Consider the following 25,684-nt stretch of genomic DNA (forward strand, 5'->3'; position numbering starts at 1 on the left):
TGGGGGAAACCATTACTGTATATGCTACAGTGTTGCAAGGTCCTTTCCCCAGGGGACCTCAGCCTCCTGGTCCTCCATCCTTGACGTTGTCAATGGTACAAATTGGGTAGAGCCCTTTCTGGCTACCCATCAGCTAAGCCCCTAGGACGCCACGCTGTGGCAACCAGGTCCATAACTCTCTGTGGGTCAGGTCCCCTGGCTGCGGCTCCAGCCTCCCTGCTCATTATAATCACTACCTCCACCTGCTCTCTGCTGTTTCAGGAGAAGGTGCTAGTTCTTGACAGGGAGGGGTGAGCCACGTCGGCAGCTGCAAGGGTTGGGGGGGGGACTTCAGGGATTCAGGATTTCTAGGACATCAACCCCGATGACCCCATCCCATGTGTCAGGGTCCCACCATTCCCACCCAGGGCCCGGATCTCGGCACAGCCCGCCTGTCTCGGTTGAACGTTTAACCTACTTGGAGCTCGGCCGCTCTGAGGGGTCAGGCCCGGGCCTGGGCTCAGCTTTCTCTGCCCTCCGGCTGCAGCGGACGAGAGGAGGCCCTGCAACTCTCACGCGTAGCTCTCTGCCGCCTGTTAATTCTCCATGTGTCACAGAGTTGAGAAACGCCCATCCTGTTCCACTGTCCTTCTAGTCCCCACGCTCCGTCAGTGCATTCCCTTCCCCGGGGATGGCACGCCAGCCCAATCCGCCCCCAGAGCAGGAGCGTGACCCCGGTGGGCTTCGCCTGGCACCAGTGATGGCGTCCTCACTGCCACCCAAGACGCCGGCCACCAGCTCCACATGCCCGTTTTCTTGGACCTTTCTGACACCATCTGTCACAGATTGGGCTCCTTGGGCAGCAGGTGCTGAGGCCGCGTTTAGCAGGCAGGAGGTCCGCCGGGGTGCCTGGAGACCAGCGTATGTGACAAAGAGGACGGGGAAGGAGCTGGGACTCAGCGCTGCTTTGGCAGGCCCCACGAGGGACTCTGGGACAAAACATGGCCCTTGGGAGGCGTCTTCAGTCGGGCTGAGATGGCCAGGGCCTTCCACCGGCACGGGTCAGTCTGCAGGCGCGGGCCAACCTGGGGCAGTCCCGGGAGGCTGACAGCGGAGGCTCGGTGGACAGCACCCCCCAGCCGGGCCGGCAAGGCCTTCCCCGAGGGGGACGCGGCGAAGCGACATCACGCCTGCTGCAGTGCAAACGCGCGCTCCAGGCCACTCTGACCGGTGCTCCGAGGAGGCCCGCACTCGGCCCATCCCAGACCAGGAAGCAGGAGCCAACACCGGGAAGGAAATGAAACTGAAAGCGGGAGAGCGGGGCGGGTGCAAGGGAGGCCGGGTCAGCGGCGCCCGCCCCCTTCCGTCGCCCCGCGCAAGGAAACGAAACCGCAGGCGCGCATCGGACCGGCATGGACGTGCCCCGCACCGCGGCCGCCCCGCCGGCCCGCATGGACGTGCCCCGCACCGCGGCCGCCCCGCCGCCCGGCATGGACGTGCCCCGCACCGCGGCCGCCGCGCTGGACCGGCTGGTGGCCCGCAGCCTGCAGCCGCCCGCGCACTTCGCGGAGGCCGCGCGGCGCGCGCTGGGCGCCCTGGACGCCGCCCTGAGGGAGCGCAGGGCCCGGCCCGGCGCCGCCCGCCCGCCGCGGGTGCTGAAGACCGCCAAGGTGAGGCGCCCTGGGCGGGGGAGGGGCGGGCCTCAGCGTGTCATCTGACGGGAGGGACAGTCCGCAGGGCCTGGAGTCCAGGGTGGCCTTATCACTCGTGTCCTGTGCTGCAGCAGTCCTGCCGGTAGGCGCTCTTACCCCCACTTGACATACCGGGAAACTGAGGCACGGAGTAGTGGAAGTAAGTGTCCAAGCCTGTAAGAGGCCCAGCCAGGACTCAGGTCCGGTAGTCTGATTCCTGCATCTGTGCTCTTAAAGACTGCCTCTCATTCATTCATTCATTCATTCACTCACTCATTCGTTCACCCAGTCATTCAAACAGACTATGGGCCTGGCACTATGCCAGACCCTAAGGACACAGAAGTAATACCGCTCTGTAATAGCTAGAGTAGCCCGATTTGCTGAGAATTTACCGAGGAACAATGCACATTGTCTTATTAAATAAGCACTAGCTGGTTTAATTCTCAGTGAGGTAGGGATTATTGTCCCTGTTTTATAGGTGGGGAAACTGAGGCCAGCACGGTTAAGCCACTGCACCCCTAAGCACTGTGCCACACTGCCACTGTGACCTCAGGACGCTCAGGGACTCAGGGAGGAGACAGGCGGGAGCTATCTTACCCTCAGGGTAAACTCAGGGGTGCCAGGGTCATCCGGAGAATCTGGGTGCGCTAGAGCAGATTAGGAAGGGGTGAAAACACAGAGGGATGGCCTCAGATGGCCTCAGAGAACCCGGTGGCCTCTAGTGGCCTCTAGTGGCCCTGGGGCTGAGCTTAGCTTGGGCGGTGGGGAAGAGGAGGACAGACTTGTAGCCTAGGAGGATGATATCCTGCTTCCGCCTCTGAGATGGGCAGGAGGGATTTCTATGGAGCAAGAGCTAAAGGATCTCTAAAGCCCTGGCACCCTTCGCTTCCCTGGGAAACCTGGAACACGTCTCGTGGTTGAATTTGGCGTACGGCCTCCGGATTGCTTGAGACGTTGAAGGAGAAAGTGGCAAGTGGGGAGAACCGTGGGCTTTATTTCCTGAGCCCACACTACAGTCTAGAGATGCCACTCCCCACAGAACAGGCTCCTCGGAGGAATGGCAGATTCCGGGGCGACAGTGGGATGTACAAGATGGGCGTGGGCCTTGGCCAAACAAACCAGAGAGCAAAGGAGGGGGCCACAGACCTCTGGCACCTGTCAGAATAACACCCCCCTCCCCAAGTCAACAAGGACTCCCCTCCCCCGTCATCACCACCAAACCTGTCCCCAGACATTGCCAAATGTCCAGCGGGGACACAGTTGCCTACAGTTGAGAAGCGCTATTTTAGACATGCCCGTGAAAGCGTATGTGGGTGAAATGACAGGTTGCCTGGGATTTCCTTTAAAATCACACAAAAAAAGTAAAAGGAGGCAGAACAGATGGGTAAGTGCAGCAAAAGGCTTCTTTAAAATCTTCTCTTCTTTTGCATAGGTTTGAAAACCTTCATAATAAAAATAATTTTTAAGTAAATTAATGAATGGATGGGAGGAAAAAGGGATGTTTGGAGCCTGACTCCGGGGCTGAAGTCGCACGGCCCAGCCTCTCGGGTGGGGGCGGGGCTCATGAGCGAGTGACGACCTCCTTGTGTTTTTGTTTCCTCTGCAAAGCGAGTGCAATAATAGTACCTTCCTTTGGGATTGTTAGGAAGGTTAAATGAGATGGTTGTGCACGAAACGTGTAGGAGATGCCTACTTTGTCATGTTCCTCTGTGCCTGTTCCTGCTTTGCGAGGGGCTGGAAGTACAGGGACTGGCATAATCATTGCGATAATTAGGGGTCCCAGTTTCAGGCAAGGCTTGCTCCTGGAAGGTTCGATCCTGGTTCTTGCGGTTTCCAGGCTGTGTAACTCAAGTCACCGCTCTGAGCCTCACTCCCCCAGGTCTGTGCGCCATATGTAACCACATCAGGGTGGTTGCGTGTTGGAAGTGAGCTCGCAGGTGTCAGATACTAAGCACAGAGCAGAGGCTCCCACAGTGTCTGGGTGGTTCCTTCCCAAATCCTCGGGCTGGAAGCTTTGCAAAAAGAAACGCTGATGAGGAAGCTTTGCAAAAAGAAACGCTGATGAGAAAGGTCTCCGAAATTCAGTAAATCTTAGCACAGTTTTGTGCTCATCCTGAGCAAAGACGTGTGTTCTGCAAACCAGAATTCATTTTAACCTTCAGTTTTGATTTTTTTTTTTTAAAGTTAGTTGCCAACATTTAAAAATCATAGATTTACATATTCAAATTGCTTCTCTCAAAAACCCTGACATGGTTGCCCTGGGCCCACATTCCTGCCTGGCTTCGGTGCCCAGAGCTGCGTGGCCACAGTCTGTCCCCAGCTCACTGGCCTCACTCGATTGCCTGCCAGCCCGTGTGGCCACTAGAATCGGAGAGTATGGAATTCTGAGCTTTGTGTTTTTTTTTTTTTTTTTTTCCTTCTTTTTCCTAGGGAGGCTCCTCTGGCCGGGGCACAGCCCTCAGGGGTGGCTGTGACTGTGAACTTGTCGTCTTCTTCGACTGCTTCAAGAGCTATGAGGACCTGGGGACCCTCCGTGCAGAGATCCTCAGGGACATGCGGGTGCTGCTAGAATCCTGGTGGCAGGACCCAGTCCCCGGTCTGAGCCTTGAGTTTCCTGAGCAGGGCTTGCCCGGGGCCCTGCAATTCCGACTGACCTCTGCAGATCTGGAAAACTGGATGGATGTTAGCCTGGTGCCCGCTTTCAATGTCCTGGGTGAGGGGGTCCTATCCCATTCCAGGGGTGCGGGCAGGGCCACTGGGAACAAGAGAGGGCTTCCCGTTCTAGCGCTGCCACCAACTGGCTGTGTGACCTCTGTTCCTCTCTGGGCCTCAGTTTCTTGAGTAAACACTGGGTTTGGCCTAGACAAAGAGCAAGAAGGCCTAGTTCCTCCCAGATCTGTGGTCCTGGTGTCGAGATACTTGGCCCTCACGCGAGCATCTTGGGGTCGCCTTCAGCCGCTGCCCAGAGTGGTACTTACTCAGCTCTTCCTCAAATACACCAAACGCAAAAGCAAGTGGACACGTGGCCAGCTACAGGGGGTCTGAGGACCAGACCAGAATGCTGCAAAATCTTGTATTTTATTTCGAAAACATTAATGTGATTTTTGCATTTTCCTTCCTAATTTACCTATGCTTGACTTAATATAAAAAATATGCCTCTGTGTCCTCATAAAATGAGGATAATAGTAATATTGACGATAATAGTAATCTATCTCATAGCATTGTTGGAAGAATTAAATGTATAACACGTAACAAACTTAAAACAGTGCCTAGCATGTGATAAGGGTTATATGAGTGTTTGCTGTTAGTATTTCTATTATTGTTGTTTTTCTATCATTATTATTATTTACCTTGATACTCTGGGGGATAGCTTTATCCTTTCCCCTGTGCCTAGTATATGTTTTATCTCGTTGATTCTTTATAACAAACCTATGAGGTCTGTACTGTTTAGTTTAAAATTGGTTTAGTTTTACTAATGGGGAAACTGAGGCACAGAGACACAGTAATCCTCCCAAAGCTACACAGCAGGTAAGTGGTGGCAACAACCTCTGGAATCATGGAGGGTGTTTACTTTCCCCAAGCCACGCCCATGGGAGTGGTGGAGGAAAAGGCACACACTGTGAAGTCAGCCGGCTCTGAGTTCGAATCCTGGCTTCCCCTCACTTGCCAGCTCTATAACCTTGGGCAAAACGTGGAATTTCTCTGTGCCTCGGCTTCCTCCGCTGTAAAATGGGATGAAGAATTGCACTTGCCTCACTGGGTTTTGGCGAGGACACAACGAAGGGATTGTCCTAGTCCCACAATTCCCATGCTGCCAGGCACCCCCCCCACCCCCGCTCCAAATTCTCCCTACCGTCTCCCAGTGCCCCAAACTAAGCTCGGCACCGGCACCGCCCTCCACCCTGCGTCCCCAGCATCCTTCCTAACTCACGCTTCCTCACACCAACAGGGCAGCTCAGCTCCAGCGTCAAACCCAAGCCCCAGGTCTACTCGACCCTCCTCAACAGCGGCTGCCAGGCGGGGGAGCACGCAGCCTGCTTTGCTGAGCTGCGGAGGAACTTCGTGAACACCCGCCCAGTCAAGCTGAAGAACCTGATCCTGCTCGTGAAGCACTGGTACCGCCAGGTGAAGCCACTTGGGAGGGTCCTTACTCCAGGCAAGACATTGCTTTGTGATTTTCATAACAATAATGAAAGTGTTTTCTTATGTTTAGTGGCCATGCACGTTCTCTTTCTGGATATTCCCTATTCATGTCCTTGGCCCATTATTTTCTTTGGGGGTTAGCTGTCTTCTTGTTGTTGATTTGTTGAAGCTCTTTACATATTGTGGATGCTAATTCTTATTTAGTACAATGCAAATGTATTCTTCCACTCTGTGGCTTGTGCTTTCTTTTCTCTTTGTTTAAAGGTCATTTGCCACTGGAAATATTTGAATCTTAATGTAATTACAGCTATTCATCTTTTTTTGAGATGATTTGTTCTTTGTGCGTCCTAAGAAGTCTTTCCCTATCCTTATTTTCTAAAATTATCCTCCCATGTTTTCTTGCATCCTATTGCTTCTCATCACATTGCTTTTCATATTTAGGGCTTTGATCTATCTAAAATATCTTATGTATGGTAGGAGGTGATGTGGAGTTTGCATACCTCCTGCCCCAGCCTCAGGAATGCCCCCTTGCACTGTCCATGCTTGTTGACAGGCTCCTATATTGGGGGAGGCTTGCCCAGCCCGTGCCTGGAGGTGAGAAAACAGGCCCCCCAAGATCTTGGGGCACATGGTTTGGTCCTTCCATTGGACCACTCACCATAAACAGGTCTGGGTATGAGGAGATTCTAGATTCTGATTCTGACGCAGCCACCTTCTTGCTGTGTGACTCTGGGCAAGTTCCTAGTCTTCTCTGGGCCCCTGTTTCCTCCACTTGCACATAAAGGTTTATGAGTCTGTAAGTCTTCCTCAGGTTCTTCCCACATAAACAGGATCTCCGGGGGCAGAAAATACTAATAACCTGCTACTTATGAGAAGGGCAGACTATGGAGCCAGCCTGCCTGGGTGTTAGAAATATTCTATCTGGTGAGTGGGCAGGCAGGGTTTAAAATATAAAAAAAAAAGAAAGAAAGAAAGAAATATTCTGTCTGGATCTGGGTGGGGGTGCACGTGTGCACCAGGCTTGTTTCAGAGTGAGTGTGGGGCTGGAGGGACAGACAAAACCCTGGTCTGCTGCCCCGCCCCACTCCAGGGGTGGCAGGACGATGACCTGGTGGCTTCCCCTTGGGTACCAAGCTACCCGTCTTCTCCAACCAGCCACCCAGCTGGGACTCCAGATCTGCCCCCACCTTTTTCCCGGGGGATGGGTAGCAGTTTCGGGCTACCTGCTGGCTTCTCTCCGACTGCTCCCTGCTTCCCTCTCCCTCGCGCCGTCCTATGAGCCAAGCACTTTGCTGAAGTCAGCAGCAGTGAGCGCAGAGGGGCTTGGAACCCAGTATCCCGTCCAGGCTCAGCCCGCAGGGTCCCCAGCCTGGTTCTGCAGGGAGCTTGCGCTCCTCGCTCCCCTTTGTCCTGAGCGCGCTGCCCCGCCCTCTCCCAGGTGTGCCCGGCAATGGCAGCGGGGAAGGAGACGCTGCCCCCGCCCTACGCCCTGGAGCTGCTGACCATCTTTGCCTGGGAGCAGGGCTGCGGGAAGGACGCCTTCAGCCTGGCCCGAGGCCTCCGGACCGTCCTGGGCCTGATCCAACAGTACCAGCACTTGTGTGTCTTCTGGACCGTCAACTATGGCTTCGAGGACCCTGCTGTCGCGCGGTTCTTACGGGCGCAGCTTGAGAGACCCAGGTACCTCCTAACACCCCACGACCGCCTCCCCTGCCCCAGGCCATGGGGAGATGATTAACGTTGATAAAAACAGGTCACCTCTACCCGGGGCTTGAGTAGATGCTTGGGTGGACCAAAGCAAAATGCGGTACGTGCACTTTCTGGTTTGGTGGCTCCAGCCCCAGGTACATTAGAATCACCTGTGAGAGTTTTTAAACACATACTGGTGCCAGGTGGGGCGCGGTGGCTCACGCCTGTAATCCTAGCACTCTGGGAAGCCAAGGTGGGTGGATTGCTTGAGGTCAGGAGTTCGAGACCAGCCTGAGCAAGAGTGAGACCCTCCCCCCAACCCCCCATCTCTATAGAAAAATTAGCTGGGCGTGGTGGCATTCGCTGTAGCCCCAGCCACTTGAGAGGCTGAGGCAGGAGGATCCCTTGAGCCCAGGAGTTTGAGGTTGCTGTGAGCTATGATCGGGCCACTGCGCTCTCACTAGGGCAACAGAGTGAGACCCTGTGTCACGAAAACAAAAACCAAAAAATATACTGGTTCCTGGCCACACATATTTTGTGCATGAACGTTTTACTGACGTATAACATGCGCTTTTACAGTGCATATTTGATAACTGTCTACAAAGGGCACGTACCTGTGAAACCACCACCCAGATCAAGGTAGAATATTTCCAGCACCCAGTGGGCCCTTCCCAGTGACACCCCAAAAATAACCCCATTTTTTACTTTTGTCATGACAGCTTTGCCTGTTGTTAAATCTTACTTAAGTGGAATTGGACAGCATATACTTTTGTGTCTGGTGTCTCCTTCTCAACATTAAATCTTTGAGGTCTATTCATATAGTTGTTGTTCATTCTGTCTCTTTGCTGTGTAGTATTCCATTGCGTCAATTTATCACAATATGTTTTCTATTCTACTGATGATGGACATTTGAGTCATTTTCAGTTTGTAGCTATTGCCAATCGGGCTGTTGTAAACATTCTTGCACATGTTTTTGAGAGCATTTGCATATCTGTTGGGTATTTACCTAGGAATGAAATTGCTAAGTCACAGGGTATAGCTCAGAGTCCCCGGTGGTGGATCCTGGTATCTTGTGATTACGATGTGCAGACAGGATTAAGGACCATTGCACCAAGTTAATCTCTGCAACAGCCCATCAAAGCAGGCGTTGCTGTTATCCTCGTTTTGCAAATGAGGAAACTGAGGCTCAGAGAAAGTAAAGCATCTGCCCAGGTCCGACAGCTGGAAAGTAGCAGAGTTGGGATTGGAACCAGGTCTGCTTGGCTCCAGACCACCCGATCTTGACCTTCTTGCTAACCAGAAGCGTCTTGTCTTTCTGGAATTGCAGGCCTGTGATCCTGGACCCGTCAGACCCCACGTGGGACGTGGGGAATGGGGCAGCCTGGCACTGGGCTCGGCTAGCCCAGGAGGCAGAGTCCTGCTACGACCAGCCGTGCTTTCTGCAGGAGTCTGGGGTCCCTGTGCAGCCCTGGGAGGGCCCGGTGAGTGAGGGGTTCCCCAGAACCCCTGGGTTTTGCACTTAATGTATGTGTTCAGTGTTTCCTGAGCATCTACTATGTGCCCAGGGCCATGCAGAGTGCAACAGACTTGAAAAAGCAGGGACAGCCAGCACGGAGAATAGTCGAATCACCAGGCTGCAACTGCCTGGGCGAAGGAGCACCTTTGTCTATCTGCAGCCCGAGCCTGCTTACCAAGCTTCTCCCCACTGCAAGGGGCCCTTTCGTCAGTTTACCCGCCAGAAAGCCACTTTTTCCAATCTGCACAAAACTGCCATGAGGGCTAACTATGGCCCTCCCATCCTCCTGTCTGAGCCTCAGTTGCCCTGTTTGGACAGAGGGCGGGGGGAGGTGGGGAGAAAAGGAGTTGGGAGGATGTAGAAAGCTCTGCACCTAGGGGGTGAAGCAGCTCCTTCAATGACCTTCCAGGGCCTTCCACGTGCCGGGTGCTCAGGTTTGGGCCACCCCATCCAGCGAGACCCTAACCAGGGGACCCCTGCAGACAGCAAGAGCCTCAGTGCCGGGCACCCAAGGACAGCGAGCAAACTACCCTCACGCCCAGCTCCTGGCCCCTCGGGGGCAGCCAGCACCGCCCCCTCTGTGTTGGGGACAGCCTCGGATCTGTCTCAGACCCCCACCAAAGAGCTGGACCGCTTCATCCAGGACCACCTGAAGCCAAGCCCCCAGTTCCAGGAGCAGGTGAAAAGGGCCATCAATGTCATCTTGCGCTGCCTCCATGAGAACAGTGACCACAAGGTCTCAAGAGTCAGCAAGGTGAGTCGGGCCCGTGGAGACACAGAGGGGACCCTGCACGGGACCACAGTGGGGAGGGGGAAGGAGTCACAGCAACATGGCTGAATCTGGGCGGGGGAGCTGGACAGCCGTGGAAAGGTGGTTTGCTGTCTTAAATAAAATACACTTAAGTGCCATTAAGTTTTTAATGATGTGGTTTTTAAACCACTATTACAATAATCAGATCAATTCCCTCCTCTGCTCAAAATCCTCCCCGGGTTCAGTGAGTGCAGAGGCCTCAGTGCCTGTAGGGTCGGGCCCCCCTGGCCTCAGGCTGCTCCGAGCTCAGCAGCCCACTGCACGGTTAAGGCCACTGCACGGGCTGTTTTGTCTTCCTGGAATGCTCTTCTCCGTCCCCTCAGCTCTCTCTACCCTCCTCTGGGCCCTCAATCCAGTGTTCCCTTCCACTGAAGCCTGACCACACAATTAAAAAAAAATGTGCAATCTCCCCAGTCCCCTCCTGCAGGGGGACAAATAAAACTTTGTCCCAGGCAGGCAGGCAGGCAGGAAAGAAGGAAGGAAAGAAAGGAGGGAGGGAAGGAGGGGGTAGTGGGGAGAGGCATTGATTGAAATAGGCCTACAGAGCTCATCTGCAGGCCCCATTTGGATCTGGAATCCAAATTCGCAACCGCTGGTCCAGATGTGCAGCCCGGCGGTGCAGCAGATGTTTGCCTAAAATAATCTGGTCGCTGCCCCTGCTCCGCCCCACCGTGGTTCCCGGTTGCTTCGTATCGGTGTGACTTTGCTCAGGCTCCCCGGGTCAGAAGGCAGGTGCAGGTGGACGCGGCTTGACCCCTTGCCAGGCTTCTGCGAGCCAGAGGTCACAGGGCTCATGCAGTCTGCCTCTTTTGTCGTGGCGCCCCACATGCGACATCCGCGGGAGAGCAGTTTCCAGGCTGCAGATTCGGGTACGGTTGATGGGGGCACAGCCTGAGTCCTGGGCTCCCACAGGGCCACTGTACGCGCTGTTCTTCCCTCCACAGGGGGGCTCATTCGGCCGGGGCACGGACCTAAAGGGCGGCTGTGATGTGGAAATCATCATCTTCCTCACCTGCTTCACCGACTACAAGGGCCAGGGGACCCGCAGTGCGGAGATCCTTGATGAGATTCGGGCGCAGCTGGAATCCTGGTGGCGGCTCCAGGTCCCGGACCTGAGCCTGAGATTTCCTGAGCAGAACGCACCTGGGGCCTTGCAGTTCCAGCTGGTGTCCACGGACCTGGAAAGCCAGATGGACGTTTGCTTGCTGCCCGCCTTTGATGCCGTGGGTAAGGGGTGGCCAGCCTGCGCCTGGGGGAGTGATAAGGACCCCCAGGGGACCAGGAAGCATCTAGAAGGGTGGGAGGGCACCTGCCATCCTCTTTGTGATCCTAAGTCCCCATTTGACCAAGCACTGAAAACTACTTTGAGATATCTAAAGCAATCATCGCTATCAAATCTTATAACTATTCAGTACTTTTCACTTTACAAAGATTTTAATTGTGAAATGTTTCAAACATACAGAAAACTACAGACATTGCACACCCGTGTACCCTAATTAAGATTTAACAAATGTTAACAGTTTAACATATCTGCTTGGTTTGGGGGTTTGTTGTTTTGTTTTTGTCCTATTTTAGAAATTTCATGTGATGCTTTTCTTCCATATTTTAAGGGGCTTACTTTGTGATTCCTTTTTTAATTTTTGGAGGGGATAGTTAGCTTAGTAATTGCCAAAGTTAGTAAATGCAATTAAGGCTATAAATTTCCCTGTCACTACCACGTCATATGTGACAAATGTTTCAATGTGTACAATTTTTACTATCATTCAGGTCTGAATATTTTATACTTTTAACAATGACTTTATAATTTGTTCTTTTACCCATGAATATTTGGAAGTGGGTTTCCAAATGAATGTTTTGAGGTTTTGTTCACTTGTTTGCTTTCAGCATTTACTTTCTTTATTATTGTTGTCAGAAAATATACTTTATGTGATATTCCAAATTCTTTGGAATTTGTTGGCCCTTCCTAGGTTGCCTGTAATTGAAAAGAATGCATGCTTTCCATTGTTGAATGCAGACTTCTATATAGCTCATTTAGATCTAGCTTATAGTTTTTGCTCAGATCTAAATTATTAATTTTTCATTTGGCCCAACAATTTCTGAATGGGATATCTTAAAATCTCCTCTGAATGGAGATTTATCCATTTCTGCTTGTAATTCTGGAAAGTTTTGCTGTTAATATTTTAAGGCTATGTTATTGGGAACATATAAGTGGATAATTATTATATTTTATTGGATTGTTCCTTTTATCATTAAGTAATCCTCATTATTTTTAAAAATTATATTTGTCTTACAGTCCTTTGTCTGACTTAATAGAGCTAATAGTCTTTTGTTAGTATTTTCCTGGTATACCTTTTCCATCCTTTATTTTCAAGGATGTGTTATTAAGTGTAATTGTACCTTTTAAAAGTAGCATAAAGCTAAAAGACAAAAAGGAAATAACAATAATATAATGACTTTCAAGGGTTTAATAATATGGAACCAAAGTACAAGACACTAATAATAGAGAAGATTATTTCTTTTGGTTTGGTTTTCTTTAGTCTATTCAAATTAAAATCTATGACCATAATTTATAATGTTTTTCACCATTACTTATTTTTTATTATTTATTTATTTACTTTGAGACAGAGTCTCACTTTGTTGCCCAGGCTAGAGTGAGTGCCATGGCATCAGCCTAGCTCACAGCAACCTCAAACTCCTGGGCTCATGCGATCCTTCTGCCTCAGTCTCCCGAGTAGCTGGGACTACAGGCATGTGCCGCCATGCTCGGCTAATTTTTTCTATATATATTAGTTGGCCAATTAATTTCTTTCTATTTATAGTAGAGACAGGGTCTCGCTCTTGCTCAGGCTGGTTCCGAACTCCTGACCTTGAGCAATCCACCCAGAGTGCTAGGATTACAGGCATGAGCCACCGTGCCCGGCCCACCATTTCCACTTCTTCCTTCTGGATTTATTTCTTTCCTACAGAAATACATCTTTTAGCACTTTTCCAGAAAGGGTTTATGAGTGATACATTTTCTCAGACTTTGTCTAAGATCCTTTCTGTTTCACCTTCGTGCTTGAACGAAGTGTTTGACACTTGTTTTCCCTCTTCTGTCTTCTGACCTCTGCTGTTGCTGAGAAGTCTGCTCTCTGTTATTTTTTTGCAAATGATCTATTTTTTGTTTGTGTGTGTGGTTTTTTTGATTGTTCATTTGTTTTGATTTCCCTTTGGTAGCTTTTAAGACTTCCTCTTGGTTCATAGTATTCTTCAGTTTCTCTTTGATGTATCACCTGTGCATAAATTTCTTTTTCTTTATCCTGTTTAGAATGTGTTGTGCCTTCTGAATCTGAGAACTCAGTTCTTCCCTTAGTTTTGGGAAAATGTCTTCCAATATCTTTTTGAATATTGTCTCTCCCCTATTTTCTTTGTTCTCCATTTCTGGAACTCCTATTAGATGGCTTCTTGCTCCATCCTCCATGTTTTTGTCTCTTTCATTGTTCCCATCTCTTTATGTCTCAGGGCTTCCTGTTTCTCAGTCACTCAGATCTATCTTCCAGTTTACTCTCTTTAAATGTGTTTAATCTGCTGCCAATCCTTAATGGTTTTTTTAATTTCAATGACCTTATTTTTCACTTCTAGAAGTTCTATTTGGTTCTATCTCAAATCAACCTGTTATTTGCTAATAGGCTTCAATTCTTTGTGGTCTCCGTTTCTTTTATCTCTTTATTTTAAACATGTTTATTTTAATCTCTTGGATTGCCCTATAATCTCAAATTCTTGAAATGTTAGTTTTCCTATGACTCTCCTTCATGGTGGATCATTTCCTCATGTGGTTTGTAATTTTTTTAGCATGAGCTCATCTTTGGGGTATGTGGAGCTTTATTGTCTTTCCTTTTCCTGTAAAATTTTCTTGTGCTCTGGGTTGGAAAAGCTTGGGGACCCAGCTTTCATTTTGCTTCTAGCTGAACTCCAGGAGTTTCACTAATTCCCAGGCCAGGTTTTACATTAATTGAACAGCCTGGGATTTCCTCACCATGTACAGGATGCAAGGTTGGACTTCACACCCACGTCTAGCATAGGATTGGGGTCTCGGTGTCTCATGCAGGATATTCTTTTCCCCCCACCCATATCTCTAGCAGCAAGCTTCCTTCAAGCCTCTCTCTGCTGGTGGGTGACCTTTCTTAGTCACATTTCTAGGAGAAAGCATTTATTCCAGAGGCCAGCCTTGTGAAAGTGGGAAGTGGGAATCAATTTTAGCTTTCTCTCTATGCCTTGGTTTTTTTCTTCTGCAAGATGACAACATTAATAATAGCAATAGTTAATGCTTATTGACACCTGATGTGTTCTAGAACTGTTCTAAGCACCTTACGTGCAGATTTCATTTAATTGTTACAATAGCCTTATCAGGGTGGGTGCTATTTATGATGCCCTTCTTTACAGATGAGGGAACTAGATCCCAAGAGGCAATATCACACTGCTTGGCTATGGACCCAGTTCTCTCTGTCTCCCAAAGCTCATTCCCTTAACCGCTGTGCTACGCAGCTTTTCTGGGATCAAGATGATCTAGCTTGCAAAGTTATTGGGTAGATTAACAAAAATGATTGAAAAGCACCCAGTACATAATTGATGCTTAAAAAAATGATAATTCTGATTGTTATTAAACGTCATAGTGTGTCACTGATTGCAACGTTATGTGATTCACGTTAAAAGGCTGGTGAATGGATGGGTTGGCAAAGGCTGCTGCCTTCCGCTAGAGTCACACACTCAAGAGCGTTTCAAACTTCCACAGGGCAGCTCGGCTCTGGCGCCAAACCTAATCCCCAGGTCTACTCGACCCTCCTCAACAGCGGCTGCCAGGAAGGGGAGTGTGCTGCCTGCTTCGCTGAGCTGCGGAGGAACTTCGTGAACACCCGCCCAGTCAAGCTGAAGAACCTGATTCTGCTCGTGAAGCACTGGTACCACCAGGTAAGTACCCGGTGGCTCCTCCAGGGAAGCAGGTACTACCATGGCAACTGCCTCAGCCAATAAGCTTCTCCTCTACACCAACATCTCCCCTCCCTTGCTTCTTATTGGCTATCCAAAGCGGAAGTACCACCTCCTCCATTATCGATTTCCTGTCCGTAGATATGGAAGCCCCTGGGAGACAGAATGTCTTCTCCACTAAGTCCAGAGTCCTCAATTCTTGTAGCTAGGGTTCACTGTCCGTCTCTAGCCCCCTGTTTCTGCTCTCTTTCCCCACGGCTAATGTGTTCTCTGTTTTTTTCCCACCTCCAAGCGTTTGCTTGCGCTGTTCCCACCACATCTTTGCAAGTCGTGCTAAACCCTGAGCGTCCTTTGGCGCTCCCTTACTAAGCCCTTCTCTGAATGCCGACTTGCATGCATGCACTCACTTACCCAGCAAGCATCTATTGAGCACCCACTGTTGCTAACTGTTGTGATGGGTGTTGGGATACCAGGGTGGACACGTTCCAGTCCCCATTCCCGTACATTGAGAGGAAACAGCAGGCAAAGGCCACATCTGACCTCTCAGTCTCACTCTGTGACCTTGAACAAGTCACTGCCTTCCTCTAGACCTCAGTTTACCCACCTGTATATAAAATAAGAAGCATGAGCTAGGCCATCTCTAAGTTTCTGTTCTTTCTGTTTTATATATTCCCCTCCTTCCCCAAGTGCTCTGGGCCGTGCCTTGTGCACAGCAGGGGCTCACACCCCCTGATCTTTTGTTGGTCTTGGGTGACGTAGGTTGCAGCTCAGAACAAAGGAGAAGGGCCAGCCCGTGCCTCTTTGCCCCCAGTCTACGCCCTGGAGCTCCTGACCGTCTTTGCCTGGGAGCAGGGCTGTGGGAAGGACCGTTTCGACATGGCCGAAGGCCTCCGGACTGTCCTGGGGCTTGTCCAACAGTATCAGCAACTCTGTGTCTACTGGACAGTCAACTATAGCGTTGAGGACCCAGCTCTGAGAACGCACCTTCTTGGCCAGCTTCGGAAACCCAGGTGCAGTCCCGCTTCCCCTCACCCGTCTTCATTACCCTCCTCTCCCCCTGCTGTCACCCTGGAGTCAGTCACCCAGGAGCGGTCCAAGGCGGGGTTTGGGTCGGCAACCCCGCCCTTCACTCTGCATCCCCTGGACTCCTTGTTGAGAAAGTGTGGACACAAGTAGCCCCAGAGGAAACCAAGACCAATTTTCTTAGCATGATGAAATACTAATTCTCAATGTAAGAGCCACCAAATAGCTTCCTGACTGACGCAGCCAGTTAGGACTCTTTCCTTGGGCGAGCCTGGGTCAATCCTGAGGTCCTGACACTCTTCCCAGCCCTCCCACCACCTGCTCCCTCACTGACCCCCACATACCTGCCCACCTGCTGTACCCCCAGGCCCCTGATCCTGGACCCTGCCGACCCCACCTGGAATGTGGGCCAGGGTAGCTGGGAGCTGCTGGCCCAGGAAGCAGGAGTGCTGAGTACACAGGCCTGCTGTACGAGTAGAGACGGGACACCAGTACAACCCTGGGATGTGATGGTAAGGGGCAGGGCCCTGGGGTGGTGGGTCCCCTCCCAGGGGGACCTTCCCCTCCTAGGTCCCCTTAACCTACTGATGCATGCAAGGCTGCCAGGAGCCTTGGCTGTTGCCGGCTTACATCTGCCCCATTTCCTGGAGACCGGCCCTCCGTGAGAGGCACAGGTTACTACATCCCAGCCAGTGCCCGAGTGACAGGGCTACCAAAGGCCCACCTTGTCTCAAGGCAGGACCAACTCTGTGAGGCAGTTCATGCATCAGGGTTTTCTGTGGGATCAGGCAAAGGTGTGCCTCCAGCTGAGCCCCCAGCCTTGCTGAGCTCCTGCCCCACCGTCTCCTGCTGTCCTCATTCCTCTTCTCCTGTGAGCAGTGCCCCGATGAATCTCATGCACAAGAATCCCACTGCAGCTCTGCTTCTAGGGAAACAGATCTAAGACATAAACTACTTGCAGGTCCCAAAGGGATATGATTTTATCACGTTTGCTATTTTGCAGCAGGATCTCATAATCAGTGCTTAACACTCTAGACCAGGCGTCCTCAAACTATGGCCCGTGGGCCACATGTGGGTGTTTTTGCCCGTTTCTTTTTTTACTTCAAAATAAGATATGTGTGGTGTGCATAGGAATTTGTTCATAGTTTTTTTTTAAACTATAGTCCAGCCCTCCAACGGTCTGAGGGACAGTGAACTGGCCCCCTGTTTAAAAAGTTTGAGGACCCCTGCTCTAGACAATCCAGTGAGACATGGGCCTCATGGTTGCACCTATTTAAAGATGGGGAAACTGAGGCTGTGCGGGGGTAGTGGAACCAAAACTCGAACTCGGGTCCTCCTGATGCTACCTCAGGACTTGCCAACCAGCTGAGAAGAAAAAGGGAACGTGGGAGACAGTGGGAGACTTGCCCTCAGAGATGTCGAGGGACAGGGCTCGGGTCTTCCTTGGGGGTCCTGTCTCGAGCTGGCCCCACCCTGGGTTCTCTCTGCAGCCAGCGCTCCTTTACCAGACCCCAGCCGGGGACCTTGACAAGTTCATCAGTGAATTCCTGCAGCCCAACCGCCAGTTCCTGGCGCAGGTGAACAAGGCCATCGACACCATCTGCTCGTTCCTGAGGGAAAACTGCTTCCGGAAGTCTCCCATCAAAGTGATTAAGGTGGTCAAGGTGAGTCCCCAGAGAGCTTTAGGCAAGCAGTGTCCCGCAGCCTGGTGATCTCCCCCAGGCCAGGGCCACGCCTGACCCAGTCCTGTGGCCATTGCAGCAAGCAGCACAAGGCCAGGCTTAGAGGAAAGGCCAGAAAGTGGTCCTGGGTGGATGGCAGAGGGAGGGCCCAGGTATGTCCAACAAGTCTCTTTTGGTTGCTGGTGACACCCAACTCCAAAGAGGCAACAAAGGAATATGTTGACTGATGTAACTGGGAAGCCCTGGATTAGGGCTGCCTTCAGGCATAGCCAGATCCAGGAGCCCACACAGCGACAGCAGGACTCAACTTTTCTTTCCTTTCCTTGATTCTGTTGTTTTTTTTTTTTTTGTTCCCTGACCGGGAATTGAACCCGGGCCGCGGCGGTGAGAGCGCCGAATCCTAACCACTAGACCACCAGGGACTTGACTCTGTTTTTTATGTCTTAGACAGTTCCTTACCATAAGGTGGTCCTTGGCAACTCTAAGCTTCCAGAAAGGGAATTTTCTTTTTTCAAAATTCAATAAAAGTCTTGGAATTGAATTCCATTGGCTGGCTTGGGTAACGTACCTCCCCATAAACCAGACACTGAGGCTAGGAAGACAGCGTGCTCTGAGTGGCCAAGCCTGGGTCACATGGCAAAGCGAGCCCCACCTAGACCTTATGGGTGGAATGTGGGGGAGGGGTGGTCCCTCCAAAGAAAACCAGGATGCTGATCCCAGGTGGGAAGAATGCCAGGGAACTACAAGAAGTCACATTGTCTACTGCACTAGATATAGCCTCAGTCCACAACTGGAGAGACACAGGTGACAGCCAGGTCAGCTCTAGAAAGAGTGTTAGCACAGAGTCAGCCAGGGAAAAGGCCCAGGGCTGCTGATTGCTGTGTGACCCCAGGTAAATACTTTACCCTCTCTGATCCTCGCCTTCCCCATCCATAACACTTGCGGAGCGCAGATTGGCTCACTCAAACCTGCCTTCACAGGCTTCACACTGGAATCACAGAGGTTTTTAGAAGATATCCTGATGCCCAAGCCCCATCCTAAACAAAATTAAATCACAGTCTCAGGGCACGGGAGCTAGCCATCAGTCTCTTGTAAAAGCTCTCCAGATGAAGGCAGGCTTGAGAGCCTCAAAACCAAACAAAACGAATAAACAAAACTCTCAAATGCATGCTCCCCCTACCCCCAAAACATCATGGAGTGGAAACTTCTGCATTTGTTGAAGGGTTTAAATTTACGTCTTGCACGCTTCTTTTTCTTACAACCATGCCACATTGAAGACGTAAGACAGAGAGGTTAGGTGACTTGCCCAGGATCACACAGCATGTTTCCTAACTCAGAATCCAGAGTCCACAGGCAGGAGGATGCCACGCCACACCTCAAAGGTCAAGCCACCCGCCATGTCCTCCCCAGGGTGGCTCTTTAGCCAAAGGCACAGCTCTGCAAGGCCGCTCGGACGCCGACCTAGTGGTGTTCCTCAGCTGCTTCAGCCGGTTCACCGAGCAGGGGAACATGCGGGCTGAGATCATCTCGGAGATCCGAGCCCAGCTGGAGGCATGTCAGCGGGAGCAGCAGTTCGAGGTCAAGTTCGAGGTCTCCAAGTGGGAGAATCCCCGCGTGCTGAGCTTCTCGCTGACATCCCAGACGGAGTTGGACCAGAGTGTGGACTTCGATGTGCTTCCAGCCTTTGACGCCCTAGGCAAGTACCCAGGCGTAGGCTTGAGAAGGGGCAGAGCAGAAGCAGGGTCGCCATGGACAGTTGTAGAGGTCGTGCAGTGCACAACCAGGCCACCTCTGTGCACCTCACAGGTACTGCAGGTATGTGTGTTTATCACAGCTTTTCTGCAAAGTGCCTGGAGAAAATGGTGCCTTTTTCTAACTCACACGAAGATGCTGTATAGGCTAACGGTGGCTCCAAGCTGCGTCTCAGTCACAGTGCCACCAACGTGCTGGATGGCCTCAAGCAAGAGATTCCCCAAGCCTGAGCCGCAGTGCCTTCATCTGATGATGAGGACACTGAAGTGTCTCGGCACGTCCCCAGCTTTGAGTGTCTTCGTGCTACCTCCTCCACCTGCCACAGAGCCGTTCATTCTGACCATTCAGTAAATGCACCCACTCTGTGGACTCCGTGTCCAGTGCTCCTCCAGGCACAACCTGGGAACAAAACAGACACAACTCTCCTCCTGTTTCCTCAGCTCTGAGATCGACTAGGAGAGTCCGCAGAGTGACACGACTCCCCGTGTCTGGGGGTGTTTGGTTCCTGAGATTTGGAGGGCGAGCGGCCAGGGAGGGGCTCATGCGGGGATTTCTGTGAGCCTGTCCCGCCCCTCAGCTTGGGGAGCAGGCGTTGGGATGTTAAGGAATGAAACCAGAACGGCGACATCCACGCCTTGCCACGCACGATTCTGTCACCTGCGGGAGGCTCGGTGACAGAGGCGTCGTTGGGGGGGGCTGAGCAAGCGCCACAGGGTGTTAAAGGCGTGTCAGCTCCCGGCTGAGACTTTCTTCGTGACAGGTTGAAAGGGAGCAGAAAAGGGACTACGGTTCTCACTGGGATTTAATGTGGTCATGCCACAACTACGTTCCACCTGAAAACACCCGGTGGCCTCCCAGTTGGGTCCCCGACGGCGCTTAGGGAAATGCCCACGGAGGTGATCTCAGAGGTTCTTCCCGAGTGGGCCCACCGGGACTCCTCGGGACAGGGGGTGACGGAAACCGTGTCCCCGCTGCAGGTCAGCTGGCCTCCGGCTCTCGGCCCAGCCCCCAGGTCTATGGCAGCCTCATCCGCAGCTACGGCAACGCGGGCGAGTACTCCCCCTGCTTCACCGAGCTGCAGCGGGACTTCGTCATCTCCCGCCCCACCAAGCTGAAGAGTCTGATCCGGCTGGTGAAGCACTGGTACCGGCAGGTCCGGCACAGGGGTGGCCACCTGTCCCCGCTGCCGTGGGCCCTGCCCCCGGAGTGCTTTCCTGCGAGGAGGCAGGGCCCAGCCCCGGCCAGGACACGGGGTTGGTGGAGCAGAAAGAGAGTTATATCCTAGCTGTGGGACCTTAGTTCTCCTATCTGTAAAATGGGGCTGATGTAACTATGTCCCGGGATTTGATGGGACAGACGCATGCATGGAAGGCAGCTGGCGCATGTAGGTGCTCAACAGAGGTTTGGGGGTCAGCTTACCAACCCCAGAGGGGTCTCCCTTGTACCACATAGTGGGCAGCAGGGACCAACACATCTTCTTTCTCCTTGTTCGCAGTGCAACAAGATGCCCAAGGGGAGAGGCTCCCTGCCGCCCCAGCACGGGCTGGAGCTCCTGGCGGTGTACGCCTGGGAGCAGGGCGGGCAGGACTCCCAGTTCAGCATGGCTGAGGGCTTCCGCACCGTCCTGGAGCTGATCACGCAGCACCGCCAGCTCTGCGTCTACTGGACCATCAACTACAAGGCTGAGGATGAGGCCGTCGGAGACTTCCTGAAACTGCAGCTTCAAAAACCCAGGTTCCGGTCCACCCCGAACGTCCCCGAGTCTCAGATCTGGGGCCACCCACTCTCTCCCCTCCTCCTAGATCACAGAGCAGAGACAGGAAGGCCCTCTTTCCAGGACTGAGCCCCTTTCTAGAAGTGGTATTCTTCGCACCTGAGGGTCAGGCAGTCAGTTTCCTAGTCACCTGTGAATAGGGGTTGTCAGAAAAAAATGCAAAATTCCAAGTTAAATTTGAGTTGCAGATAAGCAATAAGTAGCTTTTTAGTATAAGCATGTCTCGTGCAACATTTGGGGCGTAATTATGCTTAAAAAGTTATTCGTTGTTTATCTGAAACTCAAGTTTAAGTGGGCGTCCTGTATTTGAATTTGTTGAATCTGGCAGTCCTACCTGTGAACCCATCAAGAAACATAAGCGTGTCTCCTTCTTTTGGATTTTGCCTACCTCTGAAATGGGTACAGAAGATCAGAGATGCTTTTGCAAACTCATGATGCATCTCCAGCCAGTATGTGGTGGCTACTTAGAATGACATGTTGAAAAGATTTTGTGTTTGCGATTTGGCTCAGCTCAAAAGAGTAGCCTAAGAAGTTAGTGGTGTCTACAGGTTGGGCATCCCTAATCCAAAAGTCCAAATTTCAAAATGGTCTGAAATCCAAAATGTCCTGGGTGCCAAAGAAAATGCTCAAGGAAAATGCTCATCGGAGCATTTCGGATTTCAGATTTTTGGATTAGGGATGCTCCACTGGTAAGTAATACAAATATGCCAAAATCCAAAAAAAATCTGCAATCTGAAACACTTCTGGTCCCAAGCATTCTGGGTAAAAGATACATGACCTGTAACACGGATGCAGGGAGAATGGTGGAACCAGTGCTGTGATTGATTAGCAATGCCTGCTTCATGTGCCGAAGGGGTAAGCGATAGCACTGAGATGGATTGGTAATGTCTGCCTGGTGCATCTTGGAGAAGTGGTCCACGCGTAGCTTATTTTCTGTCCCTGTCCCGGGGTGTGTTCCTGGGGCTCTGAGGCGTCTCTGAGCCCTTCCCCTGGCCCCTGCATAGTGTAAGGTGTAGGGACAGATAGTCCAGCCAGTGCCCACACATGGACATCTGGATGTTGCCAGGAGTGAGACTGACCCCGGGTGGGGATTGCAGGCCCATCATCCTGGATCCGGCTGACCCGACCGGCAACCTGGGCCACAATGCGCGCTGGGACCTGCTGGCCAAGGAAGCCGCGGCCTGCGCGTCGGCGCTGTGCTGCACAGGCAGGGATGGCACCCCCATCCGGCCATGGCCGGTGAAGGTGAGAGGTCTGTGACGCGGAAGGAGCGTCCTTTGCCAGGGGAAGTGTGGTCGGTGGGGCCGGGGCTGTGGCATGGCTCCTCCCAAAGTCTTAGCCCCAGGCGTGCCCCTGCGCCTGCATTTCCCCTCTGGCCACGTGGTGCGGCTTCCGCGGGGAGGGTGGGGCTCACAACATCTTCCGTGACACCCTCCCCAGGCTGCTGTGTGAGGTCCAGGACATCCGTGGTCGCACTGGATGGACAGAAGATAGACACCAGCCCTCAGCGTGGGGAGACTCGGGGTCCCCTGCCAGATGAGCGTGTGTGTGTGTCTCAGTGAACCCACTTCCCCTGTGCGCACACTCCGCTGTTGTCTGTGGCCTGTGCACGGGGTTAGACTCCACCGTTTGGGACCAGCCTGCGTTTGCAGCTTCTCCATCACCCCCTGACTCTGTCCTCACATCCACCAGGGCTGCATCCCACCCCTGCTGAGAAAGCCCCCTCCTCCCTGACTTCCCTCTGCCCATCCAAACAAGCTCACCTCCTTCCTCCTGCTGCAACCCATCCCTACCTCCCGATGGCCTCACCTTCTTCCCAAACCCAAACTCTTTTTACAGGGATGATAAAGAGTTTCCATCTCATTTATCAGCCACAATCATTTGGCACAGGCTGCCTGGAGCCCTACGTTCTGAAGGATTTTAAAGAATAGACACTTAGCTAAGAAGAGTGGCCTAATCAATTAGTGATGTCTGCCGTGGATGCAGTATAAGAACATGGTGGTACTAGTGCCATAGTTGATTAGCAATGTCTGGCCTGGATGCCAAAAGGAGAATGTGCTCACAGTGCTACAGTGTGTGTCTGCGCTATCGGGAAGCTTTCTGAGCTCAGTTGCTAGCAGGGAGCATGCCCAGATCTGCTTGCTTTGCCTGCCACAGACACAGAGGGAGCTGGGGGAATGCATGCTATGGGGACCCTCTCGGGGGACACCTAACTGGCTGCCTTTGCATCAGAGGCCTCCTTTTCTTCGCCTTGCCTGCTGCGCTCCTGCCTCAGTTTACACGGCTCGATGCCATGGCTCAGTTTGCCTTCCTGAATTTTTACTGGTTCCTGTTTTCTCCCCTAACCTGCTGGAATGCCACCGATACGATTCTGCATCCCCGGAGCCTGAAGCTGAGCCCATGCCCAAGCACAGTCCCCAGCCCGCTTCCCTCTGCCCTCCGGAGCAAACCCAGCAGGCCCCTGCAGGAGGCACTCTTGACCACAAGTCCAGTGACGGTGCCCACATCAGTCAAGGCTCAGCCCAGAAAACAGGAAGCGCTCTAGAAATCTTAAGCACGGAGGGATTTCATCCAAATCACTGGCCAGGCTGGAGGAGCAGAAGGCAGAGCCACCACTGGACTGCTGGTTTCAAGATTAGATCACAGCAGCCGAATCAAGGTCGGGAGTTTCTGCTGCTGCTGCTGCCCCCATCCCTGCCCCACATGCACAAAGCTGGGCTCCAGCCCCAGGGACCTGGACTCCTGCAGCCACAAACACCTGTCAGGGCTTGTCAGCTGATGACCATGAGCCTCCCTCATTGTCCTCACTCTTAGAGAGGAGGGTACCGAAGAGCAGCTCCTCTGCTCCACCCAGAGCCTGTTCTGTGCCTTCTTCGGCCTACAGAGACAGAGAGGGTGGGGCCTCAGAGGCCAAGACCTCCTGCTACCTGTGCCGTTTTGACAGCCTCCACCCCTGCCCCTGCTCTTGGTGCTGAACCAACGTTGAGGAAACCGAGGGTGCTAATAAAGTCTTGGAATTGGACTCACCTTGCGGACTAGCTGGGAATCCGAGTCTAGAACTCTGAGGACCCCAAAATTTCACCTCTTGAATTAGTGCTGGCTGCTGCCACACACATTTTTGAGACCTCAGGGCAAACACTTATGGGCAGCAGAGTGGCGCTGGCCTGGGCATCAGAAGCCATCCATGCGCCTCCTGGGTGGGCCGAGCGGTGGGTTCCAATTCAGCACCTCCCATCCCCACCTGGGTGTCCCCTTTGGAATGGTTCCACAATTCGGATAATCACGAGATGGTGGGAACCAGGTTGTCGTTGGGCTGGGGCAGGGAGGGGGTCTCCCTGACCCCAGCGGGGGCGTATTTCATTCTAGTCCCTCAGTCTCTGACGATGGCCACCTTGGCATTGGCATATTGGCCCTGCAGTAACTTTGGGGGACTTCCCAGTGTAGCCAGCCCCTTGGATAGAAGGACTTGACCTCACAAAGATGTCAGTTCTCCCTAAGTTGATTTGTATACTTAATGATCATCCTAAAAATACCCATATGCACTTTTCTGTAGAAATAGACAAGTTGTTAGTAAAGTTCTTATGGAAAAATATACCCACGAGAAGAGCTGGGAAAACAGAGAAACAGGAGAGTTCTGAGGAAGCACCAGCCCTCGCCAATACCAAAGCATACTGGGAAGCCCTAGTCTGAAGCAGCAACACACCGCCCATGGAATCATGGAATCGTGTGGCTCTTGCCAGGACCCTGGAGAAAAATAACAAAAAACTTACTGTGATCCATCAGCAATGGAAAGCTGAGCAAGGGAGTCAGAGAGCCTTCTCATTAGGGCATACAGAGGCTCATATCTTCCGTGGCCTGAAGACCAAGTCCAGAATGGGATTGTAAGAAGTGCACGATCCCAAAGAAAGTGTTGAGGTTTTTGTTATTTTTAATTTAATTTTTTAAATTTTTCTGTAATCCTAGCACTCTGGGAGGCCAAGGCGGGAAGATTGCTCAAGGTCAGGAGTTCAAAACCAGCCTGAGGAAATGCAAGACCCCGTCTCCACTAAAAATAGAAAGAATTAGTTGGCCAACTAAAAATATAGAGAGAAGATTAGCCGGGCATGGTGGCGCATGCCTGTAATCCCAGCTACTCAGGAGGCTGAGGCAGAAGGATCGCTTGAGCCCAGGAGTTTGAGGTTGCAGTGAGCTATGATGATGCCACTGCACTCTAGCCCAGGTGACAGAGTGAGACCCTGTCTTAAAAAAGAGAGACCTATAGAAAGAAATTGATTATGAGAGATTGGCTCGTGTGGTTATGATATGCCATCTGTGAGCTGGAGACCCAGGAGAGTCAGTGCTGTGGCTTCTGTCCACGCCACCAGCCCCGGGAACCAGGGAGCCAGTGGTGCAATCCTAGTCGGAGCTCCAAGGCCTGTGTCCATGTCCATAAATACACATGCACATGCACAGACACACATACACATAAATACACATGCACAAACACACACACACATAAATACACATGCACAAACACACACATAAATACACATGCACAAACACACACATAAATACACATGCACATGCACAAACATACATAAATACACATGCACACACAGACACACATAGACATACACACGGCACACACAGACACACACATACATACACAGACACACACCA

General features: G+C 52.0%; 1 protein-coding gene and 1 non-coding gene across 2 annotated transcripts; one reads left to right on the top strand and one right to left on the bottom strand.

Moving 5' to 3' along the window:
- Positions 1-348: 348 nt before the first annotated feature.
- Positions 349-24,047, top strand: OAS3 (2'-5'-oligoadenylate synthetase 3). Its single transcript, XM_012756339.3, has 16 exons — positions 349-1,649; positions 4,101-4,383; positions 5,620-5,795; positions 7,252-7,493; positions 8,830-8,983; positions 9,428-9,772; positions 10,774-11,056; positions 14,601-14,776; positions 15,554-15,804; positions 16,185-16,329; positions 17,308-17,481; positions 18,910-19,195; positions 20,229-20,404; positions 20,747-20,985; positions 22,123-22,270; positions 22,466-24,047. The coding sequence occupies exons 1-16, from the start codon at positions 1,392-1,394 to the stop codon at positions 22,475-22,477; spliced, it is 3,348 nt and encodes a 1,115-aa protein (XP_012611793.3). The 5' UTR covers positions 349-1,391; the 3' UTR covers positions 22,478-24,047.
- Positions 17,850-17,921, bottom strand: TRNAE-CUC (transfer RNA glutamic acid (anticodon CUC)). Its single transcript has one exon. It is a non-coding gene; the product is annotated as a tRNA-Glu (tRNA).
- Positions 24,048-25,684: the final 1,637 nt, after the last annotated feature.

Source organism: Microcebus murinus, chromosome 22, assembly GCF_040939455.1.
Source record: "Microcebus murinus isolate Inina chromosome 22, M.murinus_Inina_mat1.0, whole genome shotgun sequence".
Classification (NCBI taxonomy): domain Eukaryota; kingdom Metazoa; phylum Chordata; class Mammalia; order Primates; family Cheirogaleidae; genus Microcebus; species Microcebus murinus.

What these genes read in the sequence shown, in the direction of transcription:
- OAS3 (XM_012756339.3), top strand. Translation starts at nt 1,392, where the DNA reads ATGGACGTGCCCCGCACCGCGGCCGCCCCGCCGGCCCGCATGGACGTG. An exon ending in GCCCGCTTTCAATGTCCTGG is followed by an intron (nt 4,384 to 5,619) that starts GTGAGGGGGTCC and finishes TCACACCAACAG; the next exon opens with GGCAGCTCAGCTCCAGCGTC. An exon ending in TCCAGCCTTTGACGCCCTAG is followed by an intron (nt 19,196 to 20,228) that starts GCAAGTACCCAG and finishes TCCCCGCTGCAG; the next exon opens with GTCAGCTGGCCTCCGGCTCT.